The sequence below is a fragment of the Mycteria americana genome, chromosome 1 (assembly GCF_035582795.1).
Source record: "Mycteria americana isolate JAX WOST 10 ecotype Jacksonville Zoo and Gardens chromosome 1, USCA_MyAme_1.0, whole genome shotgun sequence".
Taxonomy (NCBI): Eukaryota; Metazoa; Chordata; class Aves; order Ciconiiformes; family Ciconiidae; genus Mycteria; species Mycteria americana.
The window spans coordinates 124,789,554-124,803,974 of NC_134365.1; the positions used below are offsets into that span (position 1 = coordinate 124,789,554).

Here is a 14,421-nt window from a genome sequence, read left to right on the forward strand (position 1 = left end):
CTCGGAATAATGATGGCTGCATAGCCCTGAGATTATTTCTAACTCTCTGCCGAGACAACAGGTGGAATACAGACCCTGTCTGCAGGAAAATATCCCCCTGCTCCCCCTCCTTGCCTCACTGGAGTTCCCTCATCTTCTGTCAAGAGCTCTGTTTTGGCTGGTAGCCTGGCTGGCATTGTCAGTGATCGTGTGAATTGACATACCACTAAATGAAGATGATGTGTTGTGTGAGATCCAACAGCTGTTAGGCACTGGGCTGTGAGCAGTGACAGAAAGGTTCTGTGTGCCAATACCAGACTGCATACTGACAAGAAAACAGTCCTTTTTGATCAAAACCAGCAAATAATTTCAGTAAAAATACAACGTGGGAAGACATCAGCAATAATGATATTTTATGTTTTCTTCTACCTTAGCTAGTCACGCACTATGAATTCCTCTTTGTCCTTGTACCTTTTTACAGTTTACCTGCTCATAAAACGTCACATGAAGTAGCACTCAGTAATAAATTTGCCATTGCTTTTGTGCTCTATTCTTTCATTTTACGTCTATTGCAATATTTATTGTCCTTGGCTTTTTCTAACGAGGCAGAGATTTAGCAGCTGTAGAGTCACCTTGCAAAGCTTTAGCTCTTGGGAGAAGTCATGACCATGGGCCTACCTGTGTCTTTTGGGTGGAAGATATAAGGTAGTTGGAAGAGGAGAATATTTAACATGCAACCTACCAACTCATTCCTGCCATAAAAAGTAATAAAATCGTTATTTAAAATGCCTTGGTTTAGATGTGACGTAGTCTTGCATTTCTGTCTAAAGGCAGAATCCCTGTGATAACATCTCTTCACCATGGCTGCATGAGTGAGCTCAATATCAGTATGACGGGTGTTCTGGTAGCACCTAGTGGTCAACACTGTGGTGGGGTTGTACCTGTTGCTGATACAATTGGAATGGGAGACAGGAACACATGGGCGTATGTATACATGCACCCTGCCCTGCATAGCTTATGAGACTAACAGAGAAAATAAAACACGGACAAAAGGGGGTATTAATCCTGATTTAGCAAATTGGGTTCTGCCAAAGAATATCAGCTACTAGTAAACAATGAACTTTTATTGAAGGTTTTGTTAAATTGAGTTACAGCAGGACTCAGGAAGGTGAGGTGACCCCTGTACCCACCTAATCTGAACTCCTAGCTGAGCTGCGGTGTGTGCCAAAACAGCTGATGCTTTTCAGCTTTGAGTCTGAAGAGCATACAGGCTGGTGGGCTCCTGTTACGTCTTAGTGTATGTCACCTGCTTGGACAACCAATCTCCCTTTGCTGATGGGCCGTATGTAGCTAATGAAGATGGGATAGAGATGGAACAGACAGGCAGAAAGGGGAGCACTGGCCCTCATTACTTGAAGAGCTGATTCTGCAGGCAGCGAAGTATGCTAGCGTTTTGTTAGACTGGGGTGCAACACAAGCAAAATATTTTTAATATCCTTATTGGAACTGCTTTATAGATTAAGTTGTACCAAACAAATTACAAATCTGATTGCCGTTCACACATATTGATGTACAGCACACCTAGAAATACTGCACTGAAAGAAGGGGGCGAAATAACGCGTAGCATGGATGTTACTTGTTCCTAAGCCCCACAATGCAACACAATCAATGTGGGCACATGCAGCAGCAGCAAAGGGCCTCTGTACTCTTGGTACAACAACAAAGTAGTTTTCTTTTGGAGGTAAGGACATGAGAAAGGGTTCCCCATGTTGGGACACTGTATTTCCTCATGCTGCTGTGTCACCTTGGTGAGAGGGAACCCGAAAGTTTTTCATCCAGGTACCACTTCGTTTTAATGCTGCCAGTTCAGGCCTGTCTGCTTAGCGGTGCTTCCCATCGCCTCCAGTGAAAGAGGGCTGTTGGTTGTACTCTCACCAGCCGGAGGATGCACTGCCACTGCAGTTACTGCTGCATAACAGTACACTGGGAGCTGTCAGGTCACTCAGGTCAGCATGAATGGTAGTTGAGGGAAGGAGAGTTGCAGTCCCACATCTCAGATGCTGCTGACAATGTTTGTTACTGTTTCTTCTCCCCTAGTATGTGCCCAAGGATCTCCTCCCAGTCTACAGGGACAAAGTCGTACCTGTTGCTGATATAATTACTCCTAACCAGTTTGAAGCTGAGTAAGTACTTATTTCCTTTTATAGCCAAATAAACTTGGGGATAAAAGCAGGGGAGACTGATACCCATTATTTTATTTGTCTCAACACAGTGCCATATGTATGTATGTGTTGGGTTTTGGTTTTAGCTGTTAACTTCCAAGTGGTGCTTTTCAGCAAACCTCCAACTGTTCCACATTGAAACCAATAAAAAATCTGGGAGTTATGTGAGGAAAAGATTTCTCTTGTTTTCTCTGGTCTCTCATTTTCATGATTACTTCTTGTTGTCTCCAGAGGCCTGTATCTAGGGCAGGTTGAAAAAATACCTCTCTTCCCTTCCCCATCCTTACCCATTCCTAGGAAAATTTTTATTATATGTCAGAATATCAAAACTGAAATAGTTTGACTCAAATCCCAAAATTAGATTCAGGAATACCGCCATGGCAACATCTCATAGGAGTTAAGAATTTAAATGCCTCCTGCCCATCCTGTCTACGTAGCTGTGACTCTTTAGTCAGGAGATTATTTGTTGTGATACATCACAGGCTGTCCCCCTAAGGGGAGGGAGCAGCTACATGGGAGATGGAGAGAAGACACTTGTGAGGGAGTTTTATGATACAGGGATCTCTACAGGAGGCAGGTTAGGACTGGTGTGAGTCCACTTCAGAAGCACTGTGTATCTGTGCGCATAACTTTTAAAGACAGTGGGCTGGTACAGCAGACCATGTAGCTACAAACCATTTAGGCCTGTGTGGTGCAGTCCGAGCTTTCCTCCTTTGAAAGTGTAAACAACGCAGTCATTGCCTGGAGAACTTGTGCTCTTTTAAGATTTCTGTTTCATTCTCAGGTTACTCACGGGCAGGAAGATTCACACAGAAAAAGAAGCTTTAGAGGTAAGTAGGCAAGGGGTAGGATGTGTAAGATCTCTTTCTGTATTCCTGCCTGCAATGCTTCGGTTTGCCGTTTGTCTTTAACATTGAAGTCACTTTGGCCTCTATCCTTTCTCTCCGTTTATCGTTAAAGCTTGTGCACTCCAGGCACAAAACACTTTCTGTTCTAGCATCAGACTTCTGAAGAAACTTCCCAAAAGAACTACAGGTAAAGGCATTACAGTGGTAATGAGTAGATCTCTGTGAGCGTGTCTTCCTGCAGTGTAAGGAGGGTAGCAGCAGCACACATGGCAAGTAACCACACGCTGTCATTGCTATGGAAATACACTGGTTGGGGTGAAAACCCCGGGTGACCCATTAGAAACCTGCGTGAGTCGCTCCCTCTGCTGTCCACATGTGAGTCGTGCAACAGCAATGCTGGGTGTTGGGACAGCCGTTTCTCATTCTCCCATACAGACAGTTTGCAAGGAAGAGAGCTTACTAGCAAACTCTTGCAAGGATTGATTGAGTGCACTCTCAATCTCTCCCTGACAGTGTTTGCTGGTGCTCTGTTTCTCTTCCTTAAATTGACTCAAAGGGGATGAGACCTGGGTTGCAAAAGGATAGATTGCATAGATGAGAAACCAGACGGGGAGTGATGGCCTTCGGGTACTTCCTGGTGACAGACAGACAAATCCACAGCACTGATAGCTGCTGTCATTGCCATACAGAGAAGATAGATGGTCCTTGCGTTGAGGTGTAAGGATTTACCCTTTTACACAAACTGAAGAAAATAAAAAGCTGCAGGGCTTGGTGATGAAGGACAAAATAGGAATATAGTTTTATTAGTGTCTTGAGAAGGGCTGAGCTCTTTTTTTTGTTGACTAGTCAAGTGCTTTCATAATGGACTGATGTTATTTCTTCCAGTTTGCTTTTGAACTTCAAAGGAACAGAAATTCTTTAAACAAAGAGCAGCTGCAGTGGCACCCTGCAGAGTAGCTGGGGTCTGTCAGCCCAAACGTTTGTTGTTTTTTTCTTGCAGCAACGTCATGCAACATGGGTTGATTACCATCTCTTCACGGCAGGAAGCAGCTCCAAAGATTTCAGCTCTTTTAATTCCCCCCCACCCCAGTTTTACATTACCCCACTGTGCTGGGCGAGGGTGATGAACTGTGCTTCATGCCACTGGCTGCTAACTACAACTCAGTTCTTCTATTCTCATCCTCACCAGTGGAACCACACTCTTGAGAACACCACTGTTAGCTGAGCAGCCATTAGTTTTAGGTTTGCGTATTTCAGCTGCAAACACAAGTTGCATGTGCTAAACAGTTTTACAAGTTATTTTTCTGACAGTCTGTCTGATTTATGTGATAGCTCTTATTTGCGATGGGTTTTAAAAAATCTCTTCTAAAGAGATGGAATTATACTTAGGAAAGGAAACATTTTTAAATAGTTGCTTGCAGGATATTATAACTTAATCTGTCTGTCTTCCCAGCTGCATGTCATATATAGGTCTATCCTTCTGAGTAATAATCCATGCTGGAATTTGTCCCCTTTGGAGGTGGTAGGAATTCTGGCATAGATTTCCATGGTGACATGCTTTCATTCATTTCTTTAGCAAGACTAGTGACGATAGTATAGTCTTCTAACATAAAATTAAATATGACGTAATATTAATGTAGAAGGGGCTAAGTCCTACAACTAGAAATACTGGTGATTAGGTTCTTGGTGAATTGTGACTGAGAAATGAAATTGAGTTTAATGTTACTTCACAGGTTGATTATGTCAGCATATGCATAGTGGATTTACTGCTGCTTTAAAACCCAACCAATGTCCGTGCAAAGAGGTCTGACAGTTGAAGAAACTTGGAGGCTTAGACAAGAAAGAAAAGCAATAGAGAATTAAAAAATAGCAGAAATAAATCCTTATCATTCAGCTGCTCATGAGTCATAGCTAGCCTGAGAGGATTTTTAGTTAAACTCTTCTGGGAAAATTAATATTTTATCTGTGTTTTATGCTAAACTCATTATTGAAGTAATTCTTTCTTCTTTGAAATCAAAATCACTTCTGTAGCAACCAATTGTGATGTCAGAAGTAGAGTATTAATGAGTTTTAAGTGAGGAACACACAGTGGAAATACACCTGCAAAGGTACATAATTTACAGGTGTAATTTGGGGTTTGAAACAGAATGAGAAGAGATTGAGACAGACACACTTGTGCCTCTGATTTAGCTCTTTCACTCTTCATTTTTGCTAGCTCTAAAAGTAGCAGCTAAATAAGACTTCATGACCTGGGGTTATTGGCTTTCTAGCAAGTGTTTCAAGATGCCAGCTCAGATGCATGCGTCTGTATATTTGTTCTCTTATTCTTTTGATAATACGTTCTGAAAACATGATGCAGAAAAAAATTCTGATCACAGCTGAAACAGAGTATTCTTTTCAGAGGAGCATCCAAAGATAATACAGAGATGCTTGTATATTTTAACAAGTGTGCATGTTTAAATACGGATGTTTTGATTCCACTATTTCAAATTAATTCCCCTAATTCAAGTGAATTTTTTGAGTAGAAACTGTTTTTTCTCTTTACAAAAGATGCCAAAATAAGGTGCTTGTCAATAATCCTCAGTACTGTGAATGATGCACGGTTTAATCAACACACATTTCAGTCACTGATTCTTGCCTTTTTGCACATGGAAAGGTAATGGATATGCTCCATGCTATGGGACCAGAGACTGTGGTGATCACAAGCTCAGATCTACAGGCACCTCTAGGAAACGACTACCTAATTGCTCTGGGAAGCCACAGAAAAAGTAAGTCATGAACTCCTTTGTTAAACTGTGCTTTCTTTTAACCTGTTCGGCGCTTACAGTTACTGTTTTAAGAAGTAGTTTCACCAGACCCATCTGTAGTGCGTGGAAGGAGCTTAGATCCCTGAGTGAACTTCTTCTCCTACAGTAATATCAGAGAGTGGCAAGAACAGCGCTGCTCCATGAGGGAAGACAGGCTGGGAGGTGAGCATGATCACAGCACAGGCAGAGCACTGCCCTCACCAACAGGGCACAGGCCCACAGTATCTGAATAAGGTGAGCAAGGGTGGTGATGGTGGACAGGTCCCATTGACAGTCCAGTGGTCATCGGAGAAAGGTGAGACAAGCCAGGTCCGAGATTAATCTGGAAAATCCAATCAGCAAGTCAGGACAGCAGGACTGTACATGGGTACACCTACAACATAGCTCAAGCAAGGATGCTTGTGCCCGGGCCTGAGCTTCTGTGGAGTTCCTGGGCAAGTGGGCAGAGGGTGCATGGGTGGAGGATGTCCTAGGTGAGGTTGATCAGGGCTGTTAAAGCCCCTAGTAGTGGCCCTGACAAGTAGTAGTGTTATAAAACAGGAACTTCGAATGTTTTGAATGCTTTTACGAAAAGTTCAACTGCCCTGTTAGCAGACAGTTCCTCCCCTGATAGGCTGTAAAATGTCCTTCTGCTTCTTCTTTATATCCCCTTCTATACCATCACCAAGATTCACTGTGTGTTTGGACTGTTGCAGGATGTTTTTACCTGAGAAGGGCATAGTTATGTGGGATGGTATATGATCTCATTTTCTTGTTCATCTAAGGGATCTAAATGTGGGCATCACGTTCTGGACTGCTGAGAGACCGAAAAAGTCTTGATATTTCATACAGATTCCACTAAGAATCAGTTGGTGGGTCTTAGCACTCAGTACATGCCAGGTCTGGAATAAGTCTGGTCATTCCAATGGTCATCACAATATGGCACACGGATCAGACATTCTCTGCTGGTGTCTACAGCTGCTCTTGTGCCTCTGTACAACCCAGAGATACTCTAGATGATGGTTTGGGGTGCCCCATCTAGGATTCAGCAGTCTCCATAAATACGCGGTTTCCTGAGCAAGCTGCTGCTGCTGTCTAAATGAAAACAGGTGGCTCTCCATCCTTCATGAAAATGAAGGTGCCTCTTTAGTGAAGTATGTACAGTATAGAAGTTGTAAATGCTATCCCAACTGGGCACAGTTTTGAAAGGTTGCACCTTTTAAAAGAGCTGGTACAAAGTTTACAATACTCCTTAGCACCTTTACCTTCCAAACAACAAAGGACTTCAAACCTGGTGATCACTTTTAAGTTATAGTAAATGCTGTTGTATTAATTGCTGCGTCTGTCACTTAACTGTCTGTCTGTGTTGTAGCTAAAGCAGATGGTACCAAGATGACACAAAGAATTCGAGTGGAGTCTCCTAAAGTGGACGCTGTCTTTGTTGGAACAGGAGACTTGTTCGCTGCTATGCTTTTGGCATGGACACATAAGCATCCCAACAATTTGAAGGTGTGGGAAAAGTTACTTGTCTCTCTGCAAGTTTAGACTATGTTTCTTTTTTTTTTTATTACTTTTAATCTATGACATTATTTAAAAACTCTCTTCTGTTTTAGCTTTTTTCCCTCACCTCAGAGGAAAAAAAGCAGAATTTCCCTTTTGCTAAAACATTTTAGCTTGTACAGCTTTGGACAGTCGCATTTCAGTTACGTGGATTTTGTAACTTTGCCAAATAAGATGTTCTTCTCTCTAGAGAGAGAGAGAGAGAGAGACTGCATGCATGTTTGTAATTATGTTTTTTACCCTCACTTCATAACAAGCACTGAAAATCATTTATCAGATCTATTTTTCTGTTTCTCTCCCTTAAGCACGTAGAGTCCTTGATATGGGTGTATGGTTTCTAATACCTGTTTGGGGAGAATTAAGAGAGTCTAAAATTTTTTTCCCCAAACTCTACATTATATAGTTGTCATCCTCTTTGCATCTTGTCAATCATGTTTGCCTCTTAATAGCAGTGTTTTTGAAATAATACTACTAAACTAGGCAGCTGAAATTTTACTAAAACATGAATATATTATGTTAATGCAGGTGGCATGTGAAAAGACTGTCTCAGCCATGCAACATGTTCTGCAAAGGACCATTAAGAGTGCAAAAGGTAATTCATTCAAACCTTGTTCCCTTGTTCTGTCTGGATTTGCATCAGAAGAAACATTCAAAGAGCTTTCTGGGTTTCGTGACTGAAGGCAGCCCTCAGTGCAGAAGCAGCCAGAGAATTTACAGAATGAGAGCTTAGCAGTCTTGTCAGTGCATGTTCCTTACTGTGTCCTCCAAGCCTATTTTTGACAACACCCGACTGAAGATGTCACTGTTCAGCTTGTAGTGGGACTACAGTCATGCTGACTGCGCTTGAGTGCTTTGCAAAACAGTGGCGGAAGAACTTGAGGGAATGCTGAGTTTGACGTGCAAGAGAGCTTCTGTTTTAAGTGTAGCTCACTCACTTTCCCTTTGAGTGTGTGTGTTTAGTATTGAGAGGGGTTTATCAACTAATAATAAACTGACTGTTTGCTGTGTTGGCCATGTAAGGAGCGATTTTTTTTTTTCAGCTTCTCTCCCCTTGGAGTTCCCATGTCTTTCAGTTCCTAAGGAGATCCAGATGGGATCTGTGGGTCCTTGGAGCATGTCTGTGTCACTTTCTAATAACAGCAGAGCTGTGTTTCTTTCCTGGAGAGAGGCACAGGACAGGGGTGATAAGAAATCACAGTGCTGACCTGGGTAACAGCAGAGCCGTGTTTCTTTCCTGGAGAGAGGTGCAGAACAGGGGTGATAAGAAATCACAGTGCTGACCTGGATCTTCCGCCCTGGAAGCCCTTAGCAGGGGGTAGCAAAGGAGACTGGGGAGGGGAGGAGGGTAGAAAAAATAGTGGGGTAACAGCACAATGTAACTTGTTTCTTTTTATACTGCTGTTTTTAATGACATTCCTATGTCATCTTTTTAGCACAAGCTGGAGAAGGAAACAAACCAAACTCAGCCCAGCTGGAACTGAGAATGGTCCAAAGCAAAAAGGACATAGAAAACCCAGAGATCATAGTGAAAGCCACCGTGTTATAAAGGCTGTACGTCTCCAATAACGCACAATGTATTGATGTCCTCATTTCTTTCCTGTAAATTGTAATATTTGCCTTAGATCTGTGACAGAAACCTGACTTTCATGAAATAGTGCCCAGCATAGGCAGATATCCACTCTCAAACATATGTGCTGGCCTTGCTCAGTTTTAAAAACAAAACAGTTAGTGTGCATTGAAGCATGTTACCAGGTATCAAAATGGCTGTCAAATTCACTTAGTCTGTGTAATTACCCAGGGCAAGAGAGTACAATGTTCCTGCCTTGCCAAAGACTTTAGATGTGAATTTGCTAATGGAATGCTTGACTGACTGGAAAATATATTTCAAGATGGCATCTAGTGCCAATGGAGCTGGCTCCATGCTCCCTTTTCCTGGAGATATCTGGTTACCTACTCTGGTATTCAGTATCTCAGCTGCTATGAAACTAAGCAGGGTTAAAACTACACACAAAGTTCTGGTTGTGTGTAGGAGTACTTTGAAGATGTTTGGCATTTAAGTACTCTGAAGTGACCTTGAGGTGTCATTCATGTTACTGATAACTGCTCCTGTTTCTTGTCTATGCACAGTTTCAGTTTTTGCAGTTACTGGCTGCTTATTTCTAACGTCTGTGGGCGCCCACATGATTTTCTTCCAAAAGCTGCTCCAGAAACTTCTTCATTAATAAGATAATATTAATAAGGTAATTCAGTAGCACTGATTAGAAGTTTGTAGTTCTACCTCCGAGACCAGGTGTGATTCTTTGTTTAGTTTTTAACTAAGGACAAACCTTCTGTAAGGACAAAAGACAAAGCAGCTCTTACCCTGAAAGCTGGCTACCTTAGTTTGTTCTTCATGGGTGGATGTATTTACAAACTACGTAGGGCACTTCCACTTAACAATAGTGAGCACTATTGGCAGGCTTATCAATGAAGCAATGTGGTAAAAGTAATATTTTTAGTTTGGTAAGGTTTAGTAAGTTACATATGTTTACCAAAAGCAGTGAAACATACAAAATTAATTTGTTCATAATGCAAGTCTCTGCAGCCTATGCTGATTAGAGATGACAGAAATGCATTATTATTAATGCATCTGTATTTGAAAATTCTGCTTCATAAGGCTTCAAAATGTGATTCTTAATAATTTCGGCATCCTATACATCACAGCCACATATTATACCAGTAGGACAGATATGCTGACAGGTACTGACCACTCGTACTTCCGTATGATTTCTGTATGGGACTGAGGTTCTTGCCTCTCCCAAGATGAGGTCTAGTGTGTTGTTAAGTCCAAATTCAGTTGATGAGCTTTATTTGTCTCAGATGGCATAGGGAGATTAAAATTGCATTTCTACTTGCAGTGACACGAAGCAAATTTGCATTAGAGGAAAGGGCTGAGTTTTTCTTGGTTACCTGAGTATGCTCAGGAAACTCACTCTTGGATATCTCCCAGATACCTTTCCTGCATCTTCCTCATCACAGCTGCCTAACTGATACTGACACTTGCATAGCTTGGGACTCCCCAGAAGAGCTGGTTTGGAGATGGCTTTGGCCACTGAAGTCTTCACTTATCCCACCATTTTTGTGGATTTTCTGCCATTGTAAAAGTTAATTGGTTTCACCTAGTAGAAGAGTAATTTATCCTTAAAGTGAATTTTTAGCTGAATAGATTTTTTTTCATAGAGTAAGATTTCATAATTAATACATTTCGGAAATCCCTCATTTTCAGTACCTCTGAAGCAAATGAAATTTGAGAGATGAACACGTTTTGCAGTAAATGTAAGAGGCAAACTTCAAGCTTTCACTCTCAACGACTAATAATAATTTTATTTCCTCTCATGCATTTGACATTAAAAATGAAAAAAGAAAATTCATATGACTTGAGAATTTTAAGGGGAAACTCCCCCCATAAATGACCTACAAAACGTGACTCTACTGCCACAGTTTTTAGTAACCACTGCCATGAAATAACTTTCTAGCAATAATAATTTTGGTGATGTGAACAGTTGCTAAAATTAGCAGTCAGTAACAGAGATGAGCTCATGGCTGATATCCAGCATGTAAAAAGATGTGAACTATCTTAACAGTGTGTATAAATATCTGATGGGAAGCAGTGAAGAACGAGGAGCCAGGCTCTTCTCAGTGGTGCCCAACGAAGGGATAACAGGCAATGGGCACAAATTGAAATACAGGAAATTCCATTTAAACATTAAAAAATTATAATTCACTGTGAAGGTGATCAAACACTGGCGCAGGTTGCCCAGAGAGGTTGTGGAGTCTCTGTCCTTGGAGATATTCAAAACTTGACTGAACATGGCCCTGAGCAACGTGCTGTACTTGACCCTGCTTGCTCAGTGGGGTTGGACTGGACGGTCTCCAGAGGTCCCTTCCAACCTCAACCATTCTGTGATTCTGTGAAGTACAATGAATTGCCTTTCTTTGCAGCGCTGTATTTTTAAATTGATGCAAATAGGTTTTTTTCTTCCTGAGACACAAACTTCCAGATAGGCTAGGAAATAGCTCAATTTTAATAATTTGCCCCCTTTTTAGCTAAACTGCTTTTTGCTTGGGCAGTTGTGCCAGGAATACAATTGCCTTTTTTGAGATAGTTGCTTTTAGCAAAGATATTTAAATACTGTAGCTGGTGATGCATTTCAACAGTTAAACACAAAAGGATTTTAACTGTTTCTAGCATTGATTAAAGAAGTGTTGCATGCCATATTCCAAACAAAACTATGAGTTTATTTATCTTTTAAAATTAAACTATTTCACATGGAAGCATATAATCCCTACCATCCTCTTGGGAAGGTCCCTACCATCCCTCTTGGAGGGATCAACATACTGAACTTCCCTGCCTGTACATATCATGGTCGAATTTGCGGCATTACGCTTGACACCCTAATCCAGCTGTATCCAGTCTTGCAGCTGCTGTGGGTCACATACATACAAAAATCTTCAGCCAAGCTTTGAGACCTCTACTGCATCCCTCAGAGTTCCACGAATTAGATGAATCCCAGGAGCAGTTCACGTGCAGTAAATGACATTTGATTTCTATGGTCCTATGGCTCCAGCACAGATCTTAGCTGGGTCTGGAAGTGGCTCCTGGTGCACTGGCTCCTGTAGCCAGGGCTGTGGATTGCCCAGCACCCCCTGCACCAGCATTAGCTTCATTGCCAGTCATGTAACACGGCCTGGGTTGGGAGCTGCATGGGGCCAGATTGACAGCCATATGGTGGCCATTCCTGCACTAGTGCAGTGCAAAATTGAGGTTCTTCAGTTCTTCACATCAGGGGATCAATAGGAGAGAGGCGCTCAAAATTGGCCTCTTAATTTTTTGTTTTAAGCAGCAATAAGTATGCGCTGTCAAAATTTGCTGTCAAAGAAACCCTACCTGTTGTAAGGACGTACTACAGAAAAGCCCTTTGAGTAAGTGTGAGGCAGCACAATTTTTTTTGCCACTAAAAAAAATAGACACTCACAAGAGAAGTGAGAGAAAGGCAAGGGCTGGTTTTCTCTGAAATAAAGAAGCTTGGAATTTAGGAAACTTAAAGCTACCTTGCAAACAAGGTTTTATCTGTAAACCATAATGAACTGTCGTCTTGCTGTTAAAGAGCAAGTGCTATGTTTGTTGGAGCAGCTTACACCTGTCAGGTGTGATCTTTTCCCATTGCTTCAAAGAATGGATCATTTCAGTAATTCACACCTTCCTTAGAATCTATGACATATCCATGTTAAAAAAAAAAAAAGCATAATGATACTAATGTGCTCAATTTGCAAGTTTATATTGTGCAGTAGCTGGATTCTGTAGCAATGGGTTGCTAGCTGCTTCTGCTTAAGTCCCTGGGAGTTGCTCATGTGATGTCTGTTTTAAACTCACACTGACCTGATCTAAATTAGGTCAGGTTTATGTCTTCAGTGAAGAATTGGGCTTAACATCTCTTGCCAGGAACAAACATCAGATATTATCTGTAAATATATTCTGTAGCTAATGTTTTGTAGTCACAACAGGCTAACAGGTATTTTTAAATGTCAAGGTATACATACTTAATACTTGGATGCATTTTCATTTGTTCAGAGTTACACAGCGCTTTTTCATAATGTTTGTGGAACAAAATTCAAAGACTCAGCACAGTCCTGTCCAATCTTTTATTTCCTCCTCTCCTCCTGCATATAATATCTGTATCTATTTCTGAGTTCCTACTGTCTTTCTGGTGCAGCTGGAAAGTGTCTCAGTATTAGACAGCTGCCCACTATTTATTTAAGGGCTTGGAGGAGACTTACCAGGGTTGTCTGATCCACTTGCGGATCCTTAGGTAAAGAAAAATGGTTAGTCTAAACTAGTTTAGGTCCCAATTGGTTACAGAAGAACAAGCACTTTAGCCCGGAGAGTGGAGTCAGTAACTAATGGATAATATTCCATGACCGTCCTAACAGCATGAAAGGTGTCTGTAACCCACCAGTCCAGCATTCACCAGTTAGGGACTGGTAACTTCACTGCCACACGTACTCCCACGTGTACGTGTGAAGTTAGCAGCGAAGGATGCTTCTAATGCTGAAGTACATGTAGGCATGGGAGCGGTGAATGCTTTGTCTTTGTGTCCAGTCGACTTCCCCACCATTCTTTCTTTTCATTTACTGGAAATAATTTGTGCTGGATCCCTTTTTTCTGGAATGAACTTTGCAGTGTATGTGGTCAGCCGTTTTGACTACTGCAAGTGCACTCATTTGCGGAGCCATGGTGCAGGAGAGACCAAAAGTTGTTTATAAATGATCTGCTCCATTCTGGGCCCGGATTAGTCTCTACATGCTTAAAATTCCCATGTACCTCTTTGGGAGACGTGCATAAAGACATTGTGCTAAAATCAATGCTATTCACACTCGATATAAACGTTTAAGAAATCTGCAGTATAAATTGTTAATGTTTGCTGATTTTTATCATAAACGGGAGAAATCTATAATCAATGTGTTATACAAAAGAATCGGAGGACCAAGGTTTCCAGCTACTCATACTGCCTTTTTGAGCATCTTAACTGTGTCTTGATTGGATGGTGTTAATTTGTTGTCTGAGACTGTTATGGTGATTGTATTGATTTATTTTATTTTAAAATATGTGGCAAGGAAGATTGTAATAAAAGCATCTACATTTAATATACTGTGCACACACAAATTGTTAGATCCTATTTTTGAATATGTTAATCATTTCAGAATTAAACAAAACAAGAACAGTTTGATAGTCTTGCTGAATAAAGTGGATGTAATTAAAGGTTTCCTTAGTTATATCCTAGTATAGAGAAAGGGTAGTTAATGGAAGAGCGCACATTTGTGCGCTGTAATCATCTCATTGTAAGATAGTAGGTATGTGGAAGTGAGTAACATCCTTGTTGTGTAAATTTTTTTTTAAAAGAAGTTTAATGGGAAGACAGCTGCTGGGATTCTGCACCACTGCTCTTGTATGCCTCTTACTTGCATGTGTAGGACCTCTCTGTGTTG

General features: G+C 41.3%; 1 protein-coding gene across 1 annotated transcript in view; it reads left to right on the plus strand.

The window, feature by feature from the left end:
• PDXK (pyridoxal kinase) overlaps positions 1-14,198 on the plus strand; it is a 50,012-nt gene extending 35,814 nt beyond the window's left edge. The window contains exons 6-11 of the mRNA XM_075519667.1: positions 2,077-2,162; positions 2,986-3,031; positions 5,706-5,817; positions 7,208-7,344; positions 7,921-7,987; positions 8,829-14,198. Coding sequence (XP_075375782.1) covers positions 2,077-2,162; positions 2,986-3,031; positions 5,706-5,817; positions 7,208-7,344; positions 7,921-7,987; positions 8,829-8,941 — 561 coding nt within the window. The 3' untranslated portion in view covers positions 8,942-14,198. The remainder of the gene's footprint in view (positions 1-2,076; positions 2,163-2,985; positions 3,032-5,705; positions 5,818-7,207; positions 7,345-7,920; positions 7,988-8,828) is intronic.
• Positions 14,199-14,421: the final 223 nt, after the last annotated feature.